The 14834-nt window shown below is 37.9% G+C and overlaps 1 protein-coding gene across 3 annotated transcripts in view; it reads right to left on the bottom strand.

Moving 5' to 3' along the window:
* Positions 1-14834, bottom strand: part of SLC24A4 (solute carrier family 24 member 4) — a 128965-nt gene that overhangs the window by 27576 nt on the left and 86555 nt on the right. For 2 of the 3 annotated variants that reach the window (XM_026679206.2, XM_087952084.1), the window contains exons 6-10: positions 14113-14216; positions 8682-8756; positions 7101-7126; positions 6279-6332; positions 3987-4129 (exon numbers count right to left, since the gene is read on the bottom strand). In XM_026679206.2, the coding sequence (XP_026534991.1) occupies positions 3987-4129; positions 6279-6332; positions 7101-7126; positions 8682-8756; positions 14113-14216 (402 nt within the window). The remainder of the gene's footprint in view (positions 1-3986; positions 4130-6278; positions 6333-7100; positions 7127-8681; positions 8757-14112; positions 14217-14834) is intronic. The other variant, XM_087952085.1, reaches the window with a different exon arrangement.

Raw genomic sequence — 14834 nt, 5'->3', positions numbered from 1 at the left:
CCTTGATGCTGGAAAAATTGAAAGTAATTGAAAATAAATAATTGAAAAGAAGATAAAATAGCTGTGATGACCCAGGTGGGATACAAAATAAACGCAGTCACAGAAAACAGGTGAAGCCTCTTTTATTCCTTCACTTTGCTTCCAAGCTCCAAATATCTTTGACGGAAGACAAAAAAACTCCCACACAAACAGTTACACGAAGAAGGAAAAAAGCAACACAAACCAGGCAAGATAAGGGCTGGAGGATGTCCACACACACTGGGAAGGACGCCAAACTCAGAGAGGAACTATAAACTAGAGATATTTACATGCTTTATTTCCAGCGTTCGCCAGTACGCAAGTTCATACTCTTATTCAATTGTCACAGGTGCAGCCCATGAAGAGGATCAAGGCCCTCTCCTCCCAAGTAGACTACATCTCTCCTGTATCCTCTCCTCCCTGCATGACCTAGGATGGATAGGGGATGGGCCTGGGTCCTCCTCTGACTGCTCAGCCGGCCTCTGCCCTTCCCCAGCCTCCTCCACAACCTCTGGAGGAGCCACATTTCCATTCTCTGTCGGCTGTTCCTCCTCTCCCTCAGAGTCAGTCTCCACCAGGGACATGACAGTAACAATAGCAATAGCATTTAGACTTATATACCGCTTTATAGTGATTTATGGCCCCTCTCTAAGCCATTTATGGAGTCAGTATATTGCCCCCAACAATCTGAGTCCTCATTTTACTGACCTCGGAAGGATGGAAGATTGAGTTAACCTTCAGCCAGTGAGACTTGAACTGCTGAATTGCAGGTAGCTGGCAGGCAGCAGAAGTATCCTACAGTACTATATTTTCACCACCATGCCACTGTGGCTCTTAGCATACAGTAAGTAAATACTATTACTGATAACACAAGTATGGATTTACATGAACTTAAGGAAGCAGTTATTGACTGACAAGCCCAGCTTAATGATGTCCACCTGATCATGAAGAGTAGGAAGTGACTGAAAGATTGAACAATAACAGGAAGACTGCCCTTCAAGGAGGAAACGTGCTAACCAATAGATACTGGAAGATAAAGTTTAGAACAATTCTATAATCTATATTCAGAACACAAAACAGAATCACACTGGTCATCAGTAAGTCTATAAGATGAGAGCCCAATTGCACCTTATTTAATCTTTGCACTACTGATCCACAGTAAATTGGCTGAATCTTAAGAGATGAGTCAGGAATTCTGAGTGTGAATTTGGCTAGAACCTTTCTAAAGCACTGTTGCAGATGCTCCTATCCTTTAACCACAGCCCTGTTGCTTACTGAGTGGGAGGAAGCAAGAGAGAGCAAGAATATTACTCTATAGATGACTTGTTGTAGGCATTTATAAGATAGCACAAAGAACTTCAAACACCTAAATCCACTATCTTTAATTTGACGCCCTTTAAATTTCATAATTACAAGTCAGCATGAGTCCAGAGTTATGGGACCCAAGTTAGTTGAAGTTTAACAGATCTGGAGTGCACCAGATCTGGGCATTAAGTTAGATATATCTAGTAGAGAATGTGTGGCATGTAAGAATTATTGTAGGAGTAAGTGCACAAAATCTAGTGGATAAACATCTTACAGATATGGCTCAGTAGAGAATAATTAATGGCATGGAATCCAAGAGGCATACTCAACTGTGTGCTAAAACTTAAATGAAAACTTCTCACAAAGAGCTTGCATATTGCAAAGTAGTTTATTGATAAAACCCTTAATGGGCTTCAGCCTCCTGTAGAGCTCCAATATTTCATCACTGTGCAGAAAATTGTTTCAACAGCTGAGCTTTTCTCATTTCCACCTATCAAGAACTGCCTACTAAAATGGCCTCTGGAGTTTTCCTTTTTCTTCTGGTCATTCTGATATTTTTTGGAATGAACTGCAACTGAAAAAACAGCTTGGGGTCATGAAAAAAAAGTCATGAAACATTTGCTGTTTGTTAGGTTAAGGTACCACTTTTTGTTTTTGCTCCAAACAAACAAACAAACAAACCCCATGAGGCTAGTCCTCTGGAATGTGGACACATACTTGAGACATTTGATCTGGATTCACTACAAGTCTGCATATGTATTTCGTCATTGTGAGTTTCTACTGACTGGGCCAGAGCATATAAACAATGTTCATAATAACGGAGGCACTGTGCTGTTATTCTAAAAGCACAAACATTAGTTGCAAAAATAAAAGTCTTGTTTTCTTGCACAAAAGGCTTGTCTGAAATTGGATTTTCTACCAGCTGAGGAGCTTTGTGTATATGAGAATCTTGTACCAGAAGTTTTTTTTCCTCATGTTTTTTTTCTAATGTTCCTTGTAGCGGCTTGAAAGCAATAAATTTACAAGCTTCAAGATAGCAGTCTGAAAACCTTCCTTTTTATCTGTAGCCTCAAGTAATAGAATTCCTGCTATCAGAACATGGAATGTAGTCGGCAGAGAGCAGGTGCCCTTTTGCAGGCAATAATCAGCCTCTGAACTCAAGACAACGGAGAAGGTTAAGATGAGACCCAAGCTTTGCTGGTTCCGGAGAGATATTAACAGATATCCTAAGCATCCTTGCTGGAAGCAACCCTCACAGCTAAAAGATTTAGAAGTCTGGTTCAGGTGATGGTTGATCTGACAAAGTTTTTAAAAAAGCCATAGAAATAGCAGTTTATCAATCCATGGCATATTTCAGTTAACAGAAATAAGGCATCTCTCAGTTCTTGAATGGCAGATGATACAGATGTGTGTATATTCTTTATGAACATAAAGACCTTGATTTTAGTTACAGGTATGCAATGTCTTTTCAAGATATTATAACATACTCTGTGGATAACAAGCAATTGTTATTCAGTGGCTAGAATATTCCCCCTTGCAGGGAAAGCAACAAAGCAAGACAAATAAAGGCATAGTGATAAAATGTAAAAACAGGGTTTTTGCTTGCAAATCTCATGAAGGTTGTTGTATGTAAGAGAACGATCTTATTTTCAGTTTCAGAAGAAAGCAGATCTTTTAGAATTATTAAAAAGAACCAATATTCATTTTTCCATATAATATTAGTGTAAAGAAAAGTGGGAGCAGAAGAACCGTTCCTTTTCTAAATGGTTAAGAATTTAATTATTTGATGCAAAACTGATGTTTTTCAGTGTGAAAGTCTGCTGCCCAGGGCAAAAAGGCAAGCACTTTCACCTATATTCTATATATCTTAATTGGTGATGCACCAATTCTATCTTTCGTCCAGCATGATTATGATGACACTGACATTAACATTATGTTCTAACATTAACTCCAATACTGGAAGAAATGTTTCTTTTTAAATTATTTGAAAACTCTCATCTTCTTAGAATCTCCTGAAAAATCCTGAGCATTATTTAAAGCAGTGATCCCCAACCTTTTTTATGCCGCGGCCCGGTACCAGCATCAGCTGGGCGCCGCGGCCCGGTACCGGCATCAGCTGGGCGCCGCGGCCCGGTACCGGCATCAGCTGGGCGCCATCTTTTTTTGATGAAAAAGTGCTTCCGGTGACCTCACCGGAAGCACTTTTTCATCAAAAAAAGATGGCGGCGCCAGCGCTTCCGGTGAGCTTTTCCTGGTAGAAATGGCTTTCTACCCGGAAAAGCTCACCGGAAGTACTTTTTCATCAAAAAAAGATGGCGGCGCCCAGCAAACCAGCGGCCCGGTAGGACTTGTTCCACGGACCGGTACCGGTCCACGGACCGGTGGTTGGGGACCCCTGGTTTAAAGGATCCTTTTGAATAATCTAACCTTAAGAGATATGGTAGGCCTTATTACTGCTCTGTATTAAATAAATACATGGTATATAATGCATACAGAAAAATGTGAGTGACTCTAGATTGCTTGTGTTTGTCCAGTCCATTTATTAAACATAAATAATATCTTATCTTAAGCTTGTGGAAGTCTGCCATCAGAGTTCGAATCACTAGTAGTGAATAGCATTGTTTCCAAGACCTTCTGCTCAGCTCATGTCTGCTTAGCCTTACCTTTCCGTAGCAATGGTATGGAGGGATCATCACGGCTAATGTCATAAGATTTATTACCATCTTCCAGTTCACTGTTCACAGTGTTGCCATTACCAACATTCATACTTTTCATAGTAAAGAAGTTCTGCATCTTCATGTTGAATCTAGAAGTATAAAGAGAAAAATGCTAAGGTTTCAAAGAACAGCTCACAGCTCTGGCTCTCTTCCCTTCCATTCCTGGTGCTCACAACCATTGGGAGCAAGTTAGATTGTGATACATCAGTTTATCAAGTGCCATCTAATTTGAGCATAACCGGCTAAGAGCCGTGGTGGTGAAATGGTTAGAGTGCAGTACTGCAGGCCACTTCTGCTGACTGCCGGCTGCCTGCAATTTGGCAGTTCAAATCCCACCAGGCTCAAGGTTGACTCAGCCTTCCATCCTTCCGAGGTGGGTAAAAGGAGGACCCAGATTGTTGGGGGCAATATGCTGACTCTGTAAATCGCTTAGAGAGGGCTGTAAAGCACTGTAAAGAGGTATATAAGTTGAAGAGCTATTGCTAATGATGATTACATTATAATTAGGCCCCTCACGATCTGGCCAAAATTAAGCCTTGTTAGATCCTGCTAGTTTCAATGCATACATGATTAGTCCATGATTTACAACAGTTCATTTAGTGACCATTCAAAGTTACAACGGCACTGAGAAATGTGGCTTAGGACCATTTTTCACAGTTACAACCTTTCCAGCATCCCCATGATCATGTGATCGAAATCCAGGTGCTTGGCAACTGGTTCATATTTATGTCGGTTGCAGTGTCCCAGGGTGCTGAGAGCCCCTTTTGCGATCTTTTCACAAGCAAAATCAATGGGGAAACCAGATTCACTTAACAACTGTGTTACAAATTTATCAGCTGCAGCGATTCACTTAACAAGGGTGACAAGAAAAGCCGTAAACTGGAGCAAAACCCACTTCACACATTTCTGACTTAACTACATAAGTTTCGGGCTCAGTTGTGATCATACATTCAGGACTACCTGTATTAAAATGATATTTCTCTCCCACTAAAAGCAAATGTGCTTACATTTTCATTTGGATCACGTAAGAAATGAGACTATTACAGAGATCTATGAGCCAGGCAGCGGGACTGTCATATCTAGGTTATATATAGCAACTAAAATGCTGCAACATGTTTCCAAGAAGCCAAGTCAATGAGGGAAGCTAGATTTGCTTAATGACTGCATGCTTCACTTAATTCGCGTAGTGATTTAATAACCATGACAAAAAGGTCAAAAAATAGGGCATGGCTCACTTAAAAATTGCCTTGCTTAGAAATGGGAGTTCTGATCCCAAATGTGGTCATAAGTCAGGGACTACCTGTATTGTGTTTTCAACATCTATGTTGCTCTGAGGGATATGCAGAAGAAAAAGGCCAGATTCATGAGTTCTTCAGAAGAGGCCTTTATCCTTGAACGCATCATAACTTTATAGCAGTACCTCTAACTCTGACTGTATGATCCCAGTGGCTATGAATCACAGACAAAAACGGCTTTTGAACTATTTCTATGCTCCCCTCTGAAATGTTTTCTAATTTGGATATAATGATTTATGACACTGCTGTAAAATAATTATGTTAATTATTTCTGTAGCATTGCAAATACAAATACAAAAGAAAAGCCTTTATTTCTTGCAAGGGTAGCTGATGAATAGCCAATATAAAAACTAATTCAAATTCTCCAAAGCCAAGTCCATAAATGCAAGCATGCTTCATTTTGAATTAAAGCTTTCTTTGTGCAATCCTCCCCGCATTACTTACCTTGGCTGCTTACAATGCTCTTTCAAATGGGCTATTTTGAATATGAAGAAACAAGGAGAATATTTCTGATATATAACCCCTTCCTTAGTTTCTTTGGAAAATTACTTCTCTTGGATGCATTCCATACTCTTTGCTCTTGTAATACAACATTGGATTTCATTACCCATTACCTCAATCTCTACTGCCAAAGGCTGTGCTGGCTAGTGGTAATGGAAGTGGCTTCCAACATACTGGAGGGCACTAGGCAATGAAAGGCTATCATAAAGACCGAATGTTCTCGTTCATCTTCAATTTCAATAGCCCAAATGTAGATCATAAAAATGAGCCTCAAGTTATTGCAGACAATATACATTTAAGCAGAACATCTACTACTAGTTGGGGAAATTAACAGCAATAAAGCAAGGAAAGTGAGCTATTCTTAGTTATCTAGCAAAGTACATTGCAAGCTCATATGCCTATTAGCCACATATATTTAAAGCACAGAGTTAAGAGTACTTACTTCATGATAAGTATATAGAAGAAATACATAATGATGAGTATAAGGCTTTCCCACCTCAAATAAATAAAAGGAAGGAAATTAGTAGTAAGGCTAGTGCCATTTGTAGTAGTGTTACATATTTTTTGTGGAATATATCAGTAGAACTATTATAAGCACTTTCCTCCACTTCTAGCACTTCATATATTAAACCAAAGAAGTTGTTATGTCTATCTGTTCTTTGCACCTCTTCTTACTCACTCTTTCCTGCAGCCAGTTGCAATTTGTTTTTCTCTCAATGCTTCATAGTGTTCATAAATACAATCAGTCAATCTACCTTATACCTTTGCAGCCAGACTTCTCAATCCCGCCCCCAACTATTTATAATCAAAAATATTAAGTTGGAACAAGAATCACCTCACCTAAAGATACTTAGGGAGCTATCTTTCCTTAGCTGGGAAATTGGCTGAGAGTCCCCAAAACGTGAAATAAATAAATCATTTGAAATAAACGTTTTCTAACAACATAAAGCGCCCACATTTTAGAAGGATTCTGGATCCTTGAAAACTCTGCTGAAAGTTTTCCGTCACTGATGAGGGGAATGAAGCAAAGTACGCTAGGAAACCATTAGAAATAGCTATGAAATTTCAAGATCCAAAAACCTCTTGCCTTACTGACACATCAATAAAACTAGTCCCCATCTTTCTATTCTAATTACAGAAAGAATCCAAACTGGAGGATGTGCTGGAAGTTTTACAAAAAATAATTCCATCTAACCCCAAGGGCAGATGTCCAAGTTTACTTCTCTTAATTAAACAACATGAAGAAATGAAAAGAACCACTTACCATACAATTTTCTCATCATATATAAACTAAAAAAGAGTGAAAAAGAAAGGGAAAAATGGAATAATTATATAATTCAAGTGAAAAGAAATTTGGCTACATTATGGAACACAGTGACATGTATACATATAAAGTTGAGCATAGAATGGTCTCCAGGCAGAATCAGCTAGGAGTTTTATTCTCAGTTACTACTGATTTTTGGTCCTGAATCATTGTTTCAATAATGAAGGCCACTGGTGCTCGGCAAAATATATAGTAGCATTTTTTAGGTAGAGCAAGCTTGGAAAATTTGGGAACTTCCTGGGATATTAAGATTACTACTCCAAGACTTCGAAGCTAGGAGAATTGGAGGTCAAGCTGGAAAGCTTGTTGTAGACAGTGATTAAATTATATAGTGGGCAGAGCTGCAAAAGTCTAGGTTAAGAGGCCATGAATTAGAAAGCACTGAAGATGCTTGGAATAAAGTAATTCCTGTGAATAGAAGATTTCCTTAAAATAAAAAAGCAGCATGCCATTCTTGCATTTCCAACTTTACAGGACAAATACCTCGCTGATCCAAAATTCAGTACAATATGTACTAAGAAAAAATAGGTATACAGTTTAATTTAGACTATATTGGGAAGGTGGTATTTCTGCATTACATTTGGCTGCCAATTGTCAAGATCTGTTAGCTTCAGAGGCAAGTAGGTGGCTTATTTGGGGAGAATTAATTGATTTTTATCATGAACAAAGCCAACCCTAAAATAATTAAAAGCAATAGTTTATAATGCTAAAAGCAACTTTTAGCATCCCTGGACACCTCTCAAAAGTTCACAGCTGATGTCTTTCCCAGGTCACATGATAGCAGGATTAAGCAGTCGTTTAAATTTCCTACTAATCTCCTAACACAGGACCATACTGCAGCTTAGGAATTGGAAATGATAGCAAAGTCTCTTCTAATATTGCTCCTGGTTGTTTGTCATCCCTGACAAATGGGACCATTGGAATCTCAGGCTGAATGAAAATTTGCCTATGCAGAAATTTGAGTTAACTCCAAGTTGCCCTTGATAAACACATGAAAGAATGCAGAAGACACACTGCCCTTGCCCCATCTGCTAATGGCCAGATGTATTTATTTATCTAACAATTTATATAGGCATCGATTTCAAGTAAATTATCCTGGACAGCTACAACATTAAAATAACAAAAACATTTAAAAACATAAAACCAAGAGCAGCTGTAAACAGTAAGAAGATGGTTATGTGTTTGAATGCATCTCTTCATTCTCAGCTACCATGGCCATTCCAGGAATTTGCCTTCTTCACATGATCTAAAAGGTACCAGGTTGTGGGAGACTGAAGCATACACATTTAACGTCTTATTTATCTATTCATTTACTTATTTACTTAAAACATTTATATAGTCTCCCATCTTCTAACCAACTGTGGGTAGTTCCCAAGATCCTTTGTGTGGGAATTTTTTAAAATGGGGAAATCCACCATATTTGTCTTTTAAGGAGTCCTTCTGTAAGGAGGTCTATTGAGAACCAAAATCTCAAGCTCAGCTATATTCCAGAACATGGTGAAGAAAACTGACAAAACTTACCACAATCAGGACTATTACAGACAGAGTGTAGTAGACAGAATCCCTACACACAGACCACCAAGTGAGACGGACCACCTAGAAAAAGGATACAAATTATTCCATATAGCAAGCTCTATCTTGGCAATGCTTGGATTTTAGATGTTGCCACAGATTCTGAAACCAGACAGTGCTGATGAAATAAGGTTCATATATGCATTCACATCTCACTACAATCTTATCACTTACTAGTTAGCATTGCTACTGCTATTAATTAAAAGGTATCCCTTTAAGGAAGGAGAACATGTATATCTGAGCCTGTATTTTTCTATACAATCTTGTTCTATCTTGATTTTTAGTTTTACATTCTCAAAAGAAAAATCATATGAGAGTCCCTGATAGGGCTGGCACGCTCTGGATCCTATCAATAAAACAATGCTATTTCATGGGACGCAGGAAGTGTGTCTTCTTTGTCACCATGGCTGCCCATGAGAACAGCATCCTCCTTTCCATGGACCTGCCCATGCCAGTCTGTAGGAGGGACTTGTTTCCGTCCCCATGCAGGGGGTAGGATGCTACCAGTTCTGCCCAGCTCTATAGAACTGGTAGCTCTGAAGAGCAGCAAACACCAAACTGGTTCTGTGTTTGCTGCTGTTTGGCCCACCTGCCTGCCTGGGCTCTTACCTGTCCTTTATTTCCTGCATTTTCAACCTCAGCTGCAAAAAGCGGTTTTTCAAATGCTGCGCACCTATGCATAGTGCTTTTCAGCTGTCTGGGTGGCACAGCTTAAGGTTGTTTACACGCATGTGCAGTGCGCATCAACCACGCATGCGCATGCAAAACATGGTCACCAAACAGGTAGTAACATCAGTTGAATCCCACTCCTGTCTACATGCATTGGGCAGGATGCAAGATGAAACTATATAATAAAGCATATTTTGTGTTTCTTTACCCTTAGTGCAATGGGTGTGCTGCATTTTTGGAATTTTGTTCAATTTTTAACATTTATTATTATTATTATTCTTTGTAAACCACCCAGCAAAATTTGATAAGTAGGCAGCCTACAAATCAAATAAATAACTTAATCAATCAGTCAGGGAGAATGAAAATGTAAGTAGTCTATTGACTGAGAAATAAGTGTGTCAGTCTGTCGGGGGGGGAAAAGTGGCATCTTAAAGAATGAGATATTTGTTGTAGTGTAGGATTTGTGGTTTGTAGCCCATATACATAAATGAGAAAGTTCATGCCATTCTAAGTTATGAATATATAGAGACAATTATGCTTATGTGTGGGAATGGGTACTAAACCCTAGTGTTCCGTATTATCACCCACCAATGGAATAACTGATTTAATTACAATAACAATTAACAGAATTTTTCCTACTTTGACACTCAGATAACGTCTCGAGCATCTGATTAAATGGGCTATACACTCTCCCAAAGTATCAAGCAATAAATTTGTTAGTCTTTCAGGTTACAAAAAAGCCTTTCTTTCTCCATCAGTCCCCCTAACCCTAACCCAAAAAGAACAAGAATATTATGTTATAAATCCTTTTTCTTGGCTTACTAGCACCTATTTACACATTCTGCCAAGCTATATGTCAGCGTTCCAGGGAACCTCCATTCCAATCAGTAACTCCGAGACAGGCTTCATCTCAAAAGTACCTTTATTAGAATAGCACCTGGCACATCTGTGGAATCTCAAAACTAAAAGTTTCCCGGACTTCCCACAATGTCCCAAACTACAAACCATCCCCTTTTCCGTCATCATCACATCACAGGAACCAATCCCAAAGGAAGTTCCTCTTTATTCCAGCGCCACACTCTATAACCTTGAACTAACAAAAGAATTCTATTTTGTCTACTGAGAGCTACTCAATTAAAACCATCCCCTCCCACTTTCTCAAGCTATGTGGCAGCATTGAACAAGGTTTCCAAAGCTGACACTACAATGATTTTTGCCTGGATTTGCTTAACACAAAGTGTGGACATGGCATGCTCAATAAACCACAGTTAATCATGCTTAGGTTTAGAACAACATGCAAAACATTTTTCCAAATAATTACTGTGGTGAAGGATCAAATAAATAGCTCAGCTTATATAATAAACCTTAACTTCCAGAATAGATTTTTATCTATGTAAAAGCTCCATCAGAGAAAAATATGTTTACAGAACAAGCAATACTCCAAAGACATCAGAAAACAGTGATCATTCAAAACTTCTTCCCATCGCCAAGAATGAAGTTGCACAGATACAGAAAACAGGAAATTTAGACCTTTTAAACAGGAAAAGTATTGCTCCAAACTGATGTAAGAAAAGTTCCTAACAAGATCTTCATTCCAGTGAATCAAAGGAATTGCATAATTATTGTATGGCATGTTGCTTAAAAAGTACATTTACTTAAGCAGCAAGTTACTCAATTTTCAATGGGATTACTGTGAGAGGACAGAAACAACTTTGCTTAAAGTCTTCAATTTAAAAGTCCATCTCCTGAAAAAACAAAACTAAAAGAACTACAGATGCAGTAAAGCACTTTACACATCATTTAGAAACAGAAAATTAAGAAAATCAATGATTGTACTTCATATGGAAGTAGAGTAATAAATGAAGCAGACACAATCCTGCTAAAGTGAAACACTTTAATAAATTCTAGTAAGAATAATTTCAATCAATCTGTGTATTATTTTTAAAAACAGTACAAAGGCTAGATAGGGTACTAGTCAACCACAATTAAAATGCATCTAAATTTATTGAAATGTAAACAACAGAATAAAGAACAAATTCAAAGTTACAAATAAATGAATGAATAGCTAGTTACCAAAACTTTGTTAAAGTAATTTCTCTGTTTAACAACCACTTGAGTGAAGCTTTCCAGCCTCCACTGAGACTAAAGATAGAATTAACATTTAACTATAAGTCTTATCAAATAAAGGCAGTAAAACTTTGGCTGTTGCTCATTACCAGAAACATTTAAATTTTCTATGAAGAAAAAAATGTTATTTGGAACATAACATAGAGATTAAACACGAGTCTGCTTTAGACCTACAATGCTCATAAATGCCAAGCGGACAGAGCAAAGGATTTTTATTTTTTTATTTATTTACTTGCATGCTTGTTTGCTTATTTACTAGGGTTTATACAGCACTCTAATCCACGGAGACTCAGAGAGGCTTACAAAATACTCTCCAGTAGGAGGATTAAAAACAGTACATCAAAATAACAAACAGAAAAAGATGAAGTAACAGATTACAATGCAATAAACGGTATCCGAAAGGAATAAGCAAACCATAACAAAGGGGACTCCCTTTCGACTGTAGTTCCCACCTCAAGCCTTTAGGAATAGCCAGATTTTTTTTTTATTTCTTATATGTATCCATGTATTCATAACTATGTTTTTACTTATACCTATTATCTTGTAAGCAATTGACAAAAATAAAAAAATAAATCTTAACCAGGGGTTTTCAGAACACAGAATTAAAAAGGAAGAAGCTGGTATAATCTCAAGAGGAGGGGAGATGAAAAGGTTCATCTGGGAACTGTGTATTTGTGTGAAAGCCTTCACAACCAAGGCTGCTACCTGCTCCTTCAGCAAGAGTGAGTGTCCAGAAGGACCCACAGATAACCAACCAGTTTTGACTGGGATAATACAATCCTATCCTGAACCAAAGAACCACTTTCCTGGGATTAAACTTTAGCCTGTTTTGCAGTTGTTCTTTCATCCTTCCATAAGAAGGATAATTCAGGTCATTTTAAAAAGGGTTGATAAAGGACAATCTGAGGATGCAGTAAAAATGGAGACAATATTGGCCTTTGGTCAGTCTTATCACTACAGTGTAGGCTCAGATCTCAGCTTTTACCCATGTCTGACCACACTTTTTTTTTTGCCTAATTTCAAAATAGTGGGATTCTATTCTAAGTGTCTCGTTGGCCACTTTATTTCCCATAGCACCTTGATAAATTCCCTGCAATCTCATGATCTGGGAGCTGCTGCTTGGGTACACTCCTATCTAGGACTGCTATCACCCTAGTATTCCACTTGGCAACTAAGGCCTCAGGAAAACTGCCCAACAAGATCTCAGGAAATTCCCCAAAGTTCTCTGAAAATTATCAGGAGTATCACAAGTTAATAGTTCTATTGTCCCTCAAAATAGTTCCATTGTCCCCCAAAATAGCAGTCAAACAGTAATCTGACCATAACAAAAGACAGGAATTAATCATCAGATCATGTTGTATCTGCTCGAAGGCAAGAATTAGAGCTGATGTATGGCCTTCTTCGTGGGTTAGGTTAGTAGGGCGGCTACGAACTCCCAGTCCTCTGAGGGAGGGCAAGAAGGGTCAGAATCACAAAACTACAGTATAATGAAATATTTTAGTTCATTTGGATTCTACTTCACGAGTTGAAGTAGATACAAGAAAAAAGCTTCACCCATTTTTTTTTAAATCAAGAGATGCATTATTTCATGCTGATTGGGAATTCTGAGGGTTTACGCCCAACACATCTGCTGGGCATCTGGTCAGAAAAAAATCTCTAACTCTCTTCTGAAAAGAGAAGGACAATCTATAACAAACTTGCCAAGTTTGAAGACTCCTGATCTACATGCATGATGCTAAAATAGGCAGTTTCCTTTTGCATGGGTGTTTTATAAACATCAAAAGCTTTTTAGAACCATCATTATTTATTTAATTTGTATCCCAATGACTCTAGGCAGTTAATGTCGTTCAAGATTAGAACAACCACTTGCAGAGAATATTTAAAACATTTTCCTTCCTCACTTCAATTGCCGTTTGGCAACGGAGGGTGGGAGATTATGATCAGAACTATGGTTGAATAGGAAAAAGTCCTTAATTGTTTTGCAACAGACAGGAAAGAACTTTTCTTTATTCATTTGCTGTACTCTAATGCCAATGTAAACTGTGAGGATTCCCACGGTTTATATCAGACATTAAAAATACATATTTAAAAGAATAATATTTTCTAAAGTCTAGTAAAATAATTGCCAATAGTAAAACATAGTGATTCATCTGATAAAATTTTTGTAGCTGATTTCCTTCATAAAAATATGCTTTCTTTCTTATCATTATTAAGTTAACATTATTATGTTTATTTCTGTGGTTCAATAAAGTGCACATGTACACACAGAATCCCAATTGTCACAGTTCTCTAATAAGTCACTGAGGTTACTATTCTAGTTTTTTCTCAGCATAACATTTATATTAACCCATATCATGATTTATCTATATATATTATAAAACTATTTCAAGTTGATTCATTTGCGTAAGAGCTAAGCCTGAAATAGAATCTATGGAAGTTCACAATACCTTATATATAGAACTTATATGTTTGTAAGTAAAATAACCACACTAAAGTACTTTCTTTTCTATATATTGTATTCCCCTACATAATGGAAAATGAATGAATGAATGAATGAATGAATGAATGAATATACTCTACTAACCTGCCCAGCAAAGATTCCACAGACACCAATAATGCAGAGGATATTGAAAACGGCAGAACCAACAATGGTTCCAACTCCTACATCACCATGAGTAATAAACACACCTGGTTGAATACACAAAAAGAGAAAGGATGGTGAGAGTTTTAGCTTTCGCTGGGATTAGAAGAATTTAGAAATTTATTACTCATGTCTCAGGTCTAACATGGCAGTCAATTCTGTAAGAAAGCAGTGAGCTCTACTCCCCAAGGTAGACATTTGCCAAGAATCTTTAATGGGGATTCCAGCACCGAACTAGTTGATAAGAGTGGATTTGATGGCTGAAAAGGCATCTATGATTCCCTGAGAAAATAACCTTCTAGTCTGCAAAAGTGAAAGGAGCATTAGTATACTATGGAAGTGACTGGCAATCTCACAGGTCCCCCCAAGAAGTCCGCATGTCTATTAGGCCAGCTCTTTCCAGCTGTTAGTTAGAGAGAAAGCTTTTAAAAATTTAATTGGACGTGGGAGAAGGGTGACATGACCATCCGGGATCATACAGGTAGTCTTCAACTTACGACCACAATTGAGTCCAAAATTTATGTTGCTAGGTGAGACATTCGTTAAGTGAGTTTTGACCCATTTTACAATCTTTCTTGCTACAGTTGTTAAGTGAATCACTGCATTTGTTAAGTTAATAACATGGTTGTTATTAACCATGAGGGGCTGCAGACCGGAGGGGCTCT

This window comes from Notechis scutatus, chromosome 1 (genome assembly GCF_049901735.1).
Source record: "Notechis scutatus isolate UNSWTSFEM ecotype Mainland chromosome 1, rNotScu1.2, whole genome shotgun sequence".
Lineage (NCBI taxonomy): Eukaryota > Metazoa > Chordata > Lepidosauria > Squamata > Elapidae > Notechis > Notechis scutatus.
Note: the sequence above shows the minus strand (reverse complement) of the source record. Positions and strands in the feature narration are given on the sequence as shown.